At 35.6% G+C, this 10589-nt stretch overlaps 2 protein-coding genes across 2 annotated transcripts; one reads left to right on the top strand and one right to left on the bottom strand.

Annotated features, from left to right (window-relative positions):
• Positions 1 to 114: 114 nt before the first annotated feature.
• On the top strand, positions 115 to 3036 carry LOC131930281 (myoglobin-like). Its single transcript, XM_059286693.1, has 7 exons — positions 115 to 208; positions 451 to 520; positions 689 to 764; positions 994 to 1095; positions 1635 to 1731; positions 2217 to 2284; positions 2525 to 3036. Exons 1-7 carry the CDS (start codon positions 162 to 164, stop codon positions 2584 to 2586), a joined length of 522 nt encoding a protein of 173 aa, XP_059142676.1. The 5' UTR covers positions 115 to 161; the 3' UTR covers positions 2587 to 3036.
• A 109-nt stretch (positions 3037 to 3145) lies between these two features.
• On the bottom strand, positions 3146 to 9192 carry LOC131930280 (ADP-ribosylation factor-like protein 4C). The gene has a single exon (XM_059286692.1). It carries the CDS (start codon positions 7921 to 7923, stop codon positions 7372 to 7374), a length of 552 nt encoding a protein of 183 aa, XP_059142675.1. The 5' UTR covers positions 7924 to 9192; the 3' UTR covers positions 3146 to 7371.
• Positions 9193 to 10589: the final 1397 nt, after the last annotated feature.

The following is a 10589-nucleotide window of genomic DNA, read 5'->3' as shown; positions in this document are numbered from 1 at the left end:
AAACAGTCTTCATTTTTCTCCTGTGAAACTATACTATAGATATTAGATATAATTTATTATATAAATTTAACAATACATCTATTATGATCTAAACTGTAAATAGTAAATATCATGAAGAGCCATCAAACTTACATCTGGTTATTTGATATTCAACAGCTGCTATGCAACCAGATGTATTTTTTACTGAAATTACACTTTTTCTTCGGGGGTAAGAAATGTTGTTTTCATATTTTTAGTAGTCTACTAAACTATGAGTTTATTTAAGTTTAAAACATTTTTAAAACATAATAAGCTTTTAACAGATTGTAAATCATCTTTACACACATGACCCAATGTTGAACTCAGTTTAGTTTTTCAGGCTGCAAAATGTTTATCAACTTTTAAACTGTGTAAAGTTTATTAAATGTCTAAGGTCTAGTTATTATTTTTGTAAAACTGTAAACTCCTCAGATTTAATGAAACATGTGGTCTGCCTGAAGGAATGCTGTATGAGGGTGTGACTGATCGACCAAGGAGAATCGTAAGTGTTTTGTTTTTATAAAATTAGTCATATAATTTATATATTTTGTTCCATTTTTCAATGTTTTGTTCCATTTTTCAATATTTTATTACTATTGAAGAACTGCAAAGTCTTATGTGTAAGCCTGGTGTTATCAAATTGATTCAGTGATAAATACACATTTAACAGGTGATCAATTCTGCTGCTTCTCAAACTACCATGTTTCAAATTATTGACAGCTTGCTTAGAACCACCTACCCTCCAGGTAAAATATCTACTTTAAATAGTTTCACCTACCCACTGACTACCCAGTAGATAAATTTTCTGCTTTAAATAGTAAATAGTACATTATACCCCAGGAACATTCTACCTATCACCAGGTATCTGCTGCTGATATACTAATTATGAATCAGTTTTATAACATGTAATTCTCTTTCCTTGTTTGTTTGTTTTTATTATTAAATATCAGTTTAAAATTTTCTAAAATTCCATAGGCAAAGAAAATTTCTTCCATGTGTTGAGGTCAACATGGTCAGCTAAACATAGAGAACTTTTCAACAAGATCAAAAACTGGCCTGGCAATTTAAAGGACATTGGTAGGTGCAACTCTTTTTTAAATGAACACAGTATTAGATTAAAAAAAATTTTAGAAGGTAATTAATTCATATATTTTTTGCCGGTATTGTTAAATTTGAACTTCAACCAATCCCCACTGCCAGCATTTTTCAAAAAGTTTTTTGCTTTTGTTTAATATCCAGCTGTTGGGTCAGACTTGCCGGTCTACCAGGATAAATCTTAGTGGGCCCCCCAGGTAAAAAAAAATCCTGGTGGGCCCCCAGGAAAGATGCTGTGCTAGGCTTTTTTGTGCTTTGATTTTTTAAAATTAACTTAACATGTTAATTTCCATCAAGCTGAGACTGACCATCACCCTCTCATATGGAAAAATCCACAACGTAACTTGTAATCCGGGGTTTGTAGCCCCTTTTACGATCCCCCTGGCCTCTTGTACGCAGCCATCCACCTCTGTCCAGCTGTGTAGAACTTTAAAAAGCCAAATTGGCTTAAATTACATTAATATTTTTATTAGTTTTATTTTATTAATTGTTAATATTTTTTCAACTATTCAATGATTTAGTCATACAGAGTTCAAATCCAGAACTGACACTTGCGTACAATGAAGTTGTTGAATCTGTCAAACAATTTAGGAATTACCATCTTCAGCTTGTGACCAAGTAATTCTTCACATTTATTTCATTACTGACTAGCAGTAGGCCTTCTGTCTACATACCAACACTGCTTATAAAGCTGTTTAAATATTTTGTTAAATTACCATAGCATCTCATCATCTTTTCCCACACCCTAGACACATGGATCAAATTAATTAGAGTTCATCTGTTTCAATGGCCTAGGCATTTAAACGGACAGTGTGATCAGCTCTAGGCACAGTCACCTTTGTTTCCCCAACATGAGTCAGGTACCCATTAGAGCTGGGTGGACTCAGGGACATATTGTAGTCAGAAGTCCAAGATGAGATCTGAAATCAAGACTTTTGGACTAGCAGCTGAACAAATGAATTACATAATTTTCTTTAAAATATTTCCTTAAAATATTTCCTTAGAAGTTAGATCTGCTGGTTTAACAAGTCCTTAGATTTACTGTTTAAACATTTTCTAGGATTAACATTTCCTTAAATATTACTATTCAAACATTTCCTTAGATTTACTGTGATACCCAACAAGAGAGTGAGGAATGAACACAACGCTGAAGGTCCTGATCCATTTGCTTGTAAGTTTTTTGTGGCACTTAAAGCTACTAATTGAAGTAATTGGTTTAATTTTTGTCCATCCACTGTTGCATGACTTCATAATCAAAACTTTTTTTTTCTAAAACTTATACATCTGTGATACTACATTTAGAAACCTTAATTTCTTTTAAGGAACACATTTAAAATTATTTAAAAAAAAAACTAAAAAAATTTCAGAAGTTTAGAATCATAAAACTGTTGTATATTTTTTTCTATTTCAGATTTAATGCCCTTGTTAAAAGGTATCAGAGATGAGTCAGCTAAAAGTGTTGTTGAAAGCTGAAGATAAAACTTTCAAACACTGAAATTAAAGTCAGTCTGCAAGGAATTTTGTTGTGACATGCAATTATTTTTTATTTCTATTATGTTTAGCGATCTGTGAAAATTAATTTTATGATGTTCAAGCAATTATGTACATTGAAAAAATGATTTATAAGACTCAGAACTTTTAATAACACCTAATAGTGGTTTGAAATTAATCCACAAAAAGGGCTTTACCCTCTGTTGTTGTATTCAATATTGGAACAAAATGAACCATACAAATGTATACAGCTCAGAAAACAGAACAGAGTGAAAAACTGCAGGCCAATATGTCCTCAATAGTTCTACTGGATGTTACTTTTTATAAGCTGTAATATAGGTCTATTAAGATTTGTATATTTGCATGTTTTAAAATTTTTAACTATACATTATATAACATTCTATTTTTTTAATGAAATAAACTTTTTATCTGATCATTTTATTTTTAATATTATAAATCATATGTAGGGCCTAAATGAAACTTATATTATTCATTCATTTTAGCTCACTTCTACCTTCCAATCAAAATATAAAACAATGTATAAATCAATCAACTTTTAATAAAAGACAATGTATCATGGAGGGTGACAATCACAAATCAGTGGCTTCACCAGCTACAGGGATGATAAAAAAGTTGGAAAGGAAACTAGAGCTGAAACAATACAATGTTTTGTGCTGACAGGGAACACAGTTGTGTGTGTATGGGGGGAGGGAGGGGGGGGGGGGGATAGAGTTTGACCATCAACCACTTAAGTGTTGCCAGCCAAATATTGAACAATATCAAGGATAAAAAAAATGTAGGGCTAAACCTGCACCTACATTAATATTTGGAAAAATTGGAGGAAAAAAAAGGGTCTATAAATACTTCTAGGACATCATATATGTTTTGTTAAAACTATTTTTCAATTATAAAAGCTATTCAGACCTTAAGTTTATACAGTTCCAAACTTTACAGTGTCAGAAATTAGTCCTAGTGTTGTGATCTACAAGTACATTCAACATGATGTTTTTTGTTTGCATTATTCAAACAAGCTCATTTTTTAAAAATATCTTACGTTAACATTAAAAAGTTTATATAATTTTTGAACTTAATTAATTTCATTACTGTACAATACAAGTTTTTGCTTAAAATAAAAGATCAATAAATCATTAAAGTAATTAGGAAATACACTTGGAAGCTCAGGAATAGGTGAGTAAACACAAGAATCAACAAGAGCTCTTCAATTAAAGGAGAGTTAAATTCATGACATTGTGTACATATTGAATGAGGTTCTGATGGAGAAGTGGGTGTCGAACAAACAAGTGGATGAATGGTTGCTAGGTGACAACAATGGCATTTCTAAGTGAACCTTATAGTGGCAACACTGACATTTCTAAATAAATTATATGGTGGCAACACTGACATTTCTAAATAAATTATATGGTCGCAACACTGACATTTCTAAATAAATTATATGGTGGCGACACTGACATTTCTAAATAAATTATATGGTGGCAACACTGACATTTCTAAATAAATTATATGGTCGCAACACTGACATTTCTAAATAAATTATATGGTGGCGACACTGACGATTCTAAATGAATTATTTGGTAGCAACACTGACACTTTTAAGTGCGTCATATAGTGGCGACAGTTCTATATAAATTGTATGCTGCGTCAGTGACAAAGTTAAATCAATATAATTTTTTTAGCATTTTTAACTGTCTAAATCGAGACACATTTACACCAATATCCTTTTCTTAGCATTTTTAATTATCTAAATCTTTAGTGGCATGATTAAATAACTAATCATAATATTAATATTCTAACCTGGATTTATTCTTTATGGTATCATGTCTAAGTGATGTGGCACCAGAATTTACTTTTTGGAAAAAGTTTGAGGTTTGTTTGAATGTGTTAGTAGCACTAACTTTGGCACAATAGCTTCAGGACCTTTTTTTATGTGGAGGTCCAGGTAATTCTAGGTAACAATACACACCTGAATGGGATTTTGGTCTCTTTTAAATATATTCCTGGTCCCAAATAGGTGCTCAACATTTCTACTAGCCATACAATCTATGTAGCGTAGAAAATATGATGTAGCTTAAAAAATATGATAGCGTAGAAAATATGATCTCATCCTGCTTCTATACACAGTCAAGTTTCAATTGTTCTTTTACTTACAGTAAATATAATTTAAAAAACAAACAAAAGGTGAATGGAATAATCTGGGAACAGCTACAAATAGATTGTAGTTTTTAATGAATGTTAAATTCATATGCAGGAAATTATTTTAAAATGTATAAAATTCAGTCTCAATGTGAACTGTTGGTAGCTTAATGTTGAATTGATTATTTAATGTTGAATATGTGACATTACTTTCAAAAGCAACAATTATGGATGATATTCTAATACACATGGAATTTTCTTTGAACAGAAGAATAAAATACTATTGCTGCCAAAAAATCCAACCAAAAAGGTGGTGATACATTCCTCAACAAACTAAAACTTATAAAATTGTGGGTACATAGTAACATGAAGTTGATGAAAGAGATGGAACTTTGCTAAAATGATTTGTCTGATGCAGAAATAACTCCCTTTGTCCATTGTTTTCACAACTTAGTCACAGTTACAATTGGAATATTGTGGAATAGCCAGTACAATAGCCACTTTGTGTACAGGTAAAAAAAAAGTTTATATAAAATAGAATGGGAGTTAAGTTGGGCCATTGTCATAGAAATCTAAAAAAAAATTATGCTAATTCTATTAGCAACATTTCAAATCAATATAAGAATAATTATTAAAACACACCAGAGATCAGCATACACTTCACTCACTATCATTTTAAACCAATGTAATGATGTTTACATCTTGTTTAACATTAATGAAGAAAGAATTTTCAAACACAACTGAAACAACAACAACCTCCATGTTATAAGGAGTCCAGTGTTAAAGAATTAGAAGTGAATTGAGTTGAACTACTAGAACATTGAGTGATGTTTAATGTTAACAGATTAAATTTTGTTTTAGATCTCCATTGACACAAAAAAAGTTATCAGTTTTTAATTATGTCTTTACATTTTGTGATGACAATAAGATTTATTAATTTACACCTCAAGCTAATACAGAGACTTCAATTTAAAACAAACAAAAAAAATCAGCTTAAAGGCTTATTTATAAAGTGTTTTTGTAATAGTAGCCATTGAAATAAAAACTTGCCCTAGTGAAGCATAAATGTGTTTACGAATTCACCTATCACAATTTGTCACATTGTGAGATTTAAAAAAGTGTGTTATCTAAATAAATATTGATACAGATGTTTCACATTTAAAGCAACTAAACAGGACAGTAAGCCTGAGTATTCACATAATCAGAACAAAGTCTAGAGACCTTATAATGTGTAGCTTTTACATTACTTTCAACCATTTCTGCATTTACAAAATACAGCACATTAATTTTTCTTTTAAAATCATTCATTTTTATTATATGGTCTGATATTATTAACACTTCCATTTAAAATGTACTTAAATATTAGCCACATAAATAAAATAAACTATGGACAATCTTTCCAGTTAACTTTTTTTCAAAGAAAATAAAAAACATTTCAAGAAGAGTATGTTGACTGTGTCTTTTTTAAAAGGTTTTTAGATAGTACAAACAATCAACTACACTGACCACGGCTGGTAGCAGATCTGTTTAAGAGACTAAAACTTAAGATTCTAAAAAATTTATCTTAACATTTGTGATAAATAATATATTTGTGAGATACATTAGAATAAATACAGGATATATTAGAAGACACCCATATATACACTTTCACAGCCTGATAAGCAGAAGTACCCGCATAACACAGCAACCCTTCTCAACCCAACACACCAACCCTTCACATATCAACACACCAACCCAACACAGCAACCCTTCTCAACCCAACACACCAACCCTTCACATATCAACACACCAACCCAACACAGCAACCCTTCTCAACCCAACACACCAATCCTTCACATGTCAACACACCAATCCTTCACATGTCAACACAACACATCAATCCTTCACATCTTAACACAGCAACCCTTGTATGACATGCAGAGCTTTGTGATACATTTATATGGTAATACATTTGTATGGTGATACATTTGTATGGTGATACATTTGTATGATAGATTTGTATTACACATTTAGTATCATAATACAATTGTGTGATACCTTTGTCTATGATACATTACTATGATTAATTAGTATACTAATACATTTGTGTGATAATTTCTTCAGATGATAGATTTGTATGATAGATTTGTATGATACATGTGTACAAGTTAACAACTTTTCAACAAGTACTGGCACAATCAGCTGAATCAGCAACAAATCACAGGCCAAAAATAAACGATGGCCTTGTTGCAATGACCTTGTCGACCTACAGAAACAAACATTTGGAAAGCTTATACAGATCACATCTAGGCTGTATTATTTAAACAAGTCGTGTGGACGTCCCAACATTTGTATTCAACAAGCTAACAGACATACCAAACTGTGTTTTCAACACAAACAATCTCAGTGTGTGAACAAGCATTAGGCTACATGCTATTGAGGGTGAACACAGAATGTCTAAATGACATTGCACTCAGTCTTAGTGTCAACATGTTGCAAAGTTCAACATTTTTGAAAACTTATGTACAGAGTTTTAGAAGGTGTTAACACAAGGTGGATTACAACATGGCTAGAAGTGGAATTCAGGGGAGATAACTCACTGCTTGAAGAGCTCTACACTAGTTTGGGGGGTGGGTGCTATCTTGTTTTCCCCTTGCCTTTCTTCCACTTCTTTATCATCTCATACATGACGTCCATTGCTTCGGTCAACCCCTCACCAGTGACAGCACATGACGGCAGCAACTGGCAGACGTGGGACGACGACAGTTCCTGGACCCCCAGAGCTTTGGCCACCTCCTCCGGGGCCATGGCCGCGGGCAGGTCTTGCTTGTTGGCCACCACCAGGGTGGGGACGTTCTGCGGGTTCTGGGTCTTGACCAGTTTCATCAGCTCCATCCGGGCCTCCTCCGACCCCTCCCTGTCGCTGCTGTCCACCACAAACAGGATCCCATTGGCTGACCGCAGGTAGGACTTCCACAGGGGCCTCATGTTGTCCTTGCCCCCAATGTCCCATATGGAGAAGGTCACGCCCCTGGCCTTGCCCTCCTGAACCTCGACCTTCTCGCAGTTGAAGCCGATGGTTGGGATGGTGCTGGTGTACTGGCCAAACTTGAGCCTGTAGAGCAGCGTTGTTTTACCAGTCCCCTCTAGGCCAACCATTACAATTTGTATTGATGGGCTCCCACCCATTACCTACATTCTAAAACTATGGCCATCAGGAAAACTAATCCAAAACTTTCATTTAAATCCAGTTCTTAAAGATCAACTACCACACTTAAACACAAGACAAGTATTAAAGAAAAGTTAACACACTAAAACGTGTATCCAGCAATGAAATTCTATATGTTCGGCACCTTCATGTATTTTTAATTAATCTCGTATAATCCAGTATTTTGTTCAGAAAAATCTCACAACTTTTTTAACACTCATCACAGACGGCAATAAAACTAATCTCTGGTTTTTATCCTAGAATATCAGCTCCTTCCAGTGTTGATTTTTCTTTTATCCTACAAACACAGCTAGACAGAGCCTTTAATCTCGTGGAATCTGGGCTGGCTGTCGTCCTTTCAATCAAGGAAGATCTTTGTAGATCAATGTCTTATAACAAGGAAGATCTGTGTAGATCAATGTCTTAGAACAGATCGCCAGTGAAGAACATGAAAGGATTCAAATAAATATTCCAGATGCAATGAAATCCTTTGACGGACACAACTTGGTTATCACAAATCAGATGTCACAAGTTGTGACACATCAGCTGTCAGGCACTAGTCAGCTGAACTAAGTTGTGACAGAACACACCTCAGCTGTCACAAGACCACTGACACCAGAATGAACGAACTAACGAAGGAGTCAGGGCACTTAAAGCTAATCAATTACTGTAGACCAGGACGTGCTTCCTCCTGCCCTGTCGTCCTCAGACTTCCTCTAACACCAGACCCTCGCGTCCTCAGACTAACTGGTCTAACACCAGGCCCTCATGTCCGCCACTAACTCCACCAATTTTGTTCCCACCGAGACACAACACCAGGAGAGGAGGGTGAGCAAGAAAAACACAACAGACACCAACACCCCTCTCACAAGCCTTCTGATGGATTTTCGTATTATTTCTTTCCCTCTTTTTTCCCCTATTTTGGCTGGAATTTCTTTCAATGCCGTATGATGATATTAGGAGCTCCAGCAGGGGGGTTGGGCTGAGATCGATATCCTTTAGACAGGCGCTGGCTGTTGCTCCAGTGGAGGCGCCGTGAAGAGGTGGCCGAATTTAGCAAGCCCCCCTGGACACGAGGGGGCAATGGAACTCAGCTTATACGATTTTTTATGACATTTTAATATGATCCTAATGACGATTGGACGAGCCAGTCACGTGAGCCGCGCTAAGATCGTGACAGGCGGCTATGACGTCACATGATGTAGATAGAAGCCTAATCAGGGCCTGCGTCTCTTGAGTTTTATGTTCAGCGGGGGGGGGGGGGGGGGGGGGGGGCTGAGAAATTATCAAATTATCTCCAAAATGATGAGCGTAAATCTATTTTATAGCAGGGAGGGTGGGGGTGTCTTTGATGAGGTGAGGGGATTTCTTATAACGAGGTGGGTAGAGAGCTCTTCACCGCGTGATACGTTTTTTTAATCAAAAAGATGAAGAGTTGAGTAAATCTGCCGGCTTGAGTTTTGTAGTGAGTGGCTCATCATTTTTTGATGAGGCTGTGTCATTTCCTCATGTCATCCGATGATCAGACAGTGTCATTTCTATCTGTTGATGAAAGAAAAGAAAAACATTAAACCAAGTAACATCGCCATTAAAGGAAAGAAGCGTGTAACGTTTCGTTAAATTTTACCAGCACTGACGTACGTATAGAAACCTGAATCGGCAACGAATAAGAGAACTGTCATGTTACGTTTAAAATCAGGCGATACAAACGATACCGGGAAATGGCGGCCGCCGTCTTTCATAAAATAATATCGATATTTCTCAAGACGAGATTGTAGTTCTAGGGAAAACTGTATAATCAGAAAGTGGTAGGAAATTTAAGATGTAAAACACTAAAGTGTCGTCTTCATCTTGAACCAAGAACAAGGAACAGAGTCAAAAGTTAGGTTACTGTTTCACCCATAGCGTTAGACCCGTATAATTTATGATCAAAGCTTGTTACATTGTAGAGGTAGGTTACTGTATTACCTATAAGGTTAAACCGTTATGAACAACGGTCGTAGGTTACATTGTATAGGTAGGTTACTGTATTACCTATAGGGTTAAACCAGTATAACTAACGGTCGTAATAGCTAAACGCCTCCCGTGAAACCAGTATTCATATAATTTATTACTTCTTCATGTCCAATCACACTGGTATGTGTATGTATGGCAAGCCTAGGCAATAAGTCACGTCACATTTCTACCCCTCCCCTCCCCCAGTGACGTATGATTACACTGGCAAGCTGTCAGGTGAACTGATTATTTTAGACCGGACAGGCGACACTAGGCTGACAGCTGTTGACCGTCACGACTGATCATCACAGCTGACCATCACACGTCCTTACAGCTGTTGACCATCACACGCCCCAGTTTGATCAACCCTGGGCGTGTCGTGAAGCTCTTCTGGTGTAGATTTCACAAACACAATGCACTCATTAGCTTAATATTAAATTCATCAAGCTCAGAGGTTCTTTCACTTATTTGTCCCCGGAGGGACGGGGTATAGGGCTTTTGAAACTTCTACCCCCACCTGAAGAAATGCATGAAAGAAACACGAATCAAGTCAGTGCGCGAGTAACTACAAAGTTATGTTGATAGATCTACAAGGTCCGTTTTTTTTTTTTTTTGGTGGAGGATTTCGCAATAGGGGGTACAGATTCCAGGC

Source organism: Physella acuta, unplaced genomic scaffold (assembly GCF_028476545.2).
Source record: "Physella acuta isolate Inbredline_101_S28 unplaced genomic scaffold, ASM2847654v3 ptg001752l, whole genome shotgun sequence".
Lineage (NCBI taxonomy): Eukaryota > Metazoa > Mollusca > Gastropoda > Physidae > Physella > Physella acuta.
This window is presented reverse-complemented; position numbering and strand designations above follow the sequence as displayed.

What these genes read in the sequence shown, in the direction of transcription:
- LOC131930280 (XM_059286692.1), bottom strand. Translation starts at nt 7,923, where the DNA reads ATGGGTGGGAGCCCATCAATACAAATTGTAATGGTTGGCCTAGAGGGG.
- LOC131930281 (XM_059286693.1), top strand. Translation starts at nt 162, where the DNA reads ATGCAACCAGATGTATTTTTTACTGAAATTACACTTTTTCTTCGGGG. An exon ending in TAGAACCACCTACCCTCCAG is followed by an intron (nt 765 to 993) that starts GTAAAATATCTA and finishes AAAATTCCATAG; the next exon opens with GCAAAGAAAATTTCTTCCAT. An exon ending in CATCTTCAGCTTGTGACCAA is followed by an intron (nt 1,732 to 2,216) that starts GTAATTCTTCAC and finishes ACATTTCCTTAG; the next exon opens with ATTTACTGTGATACCCAACA.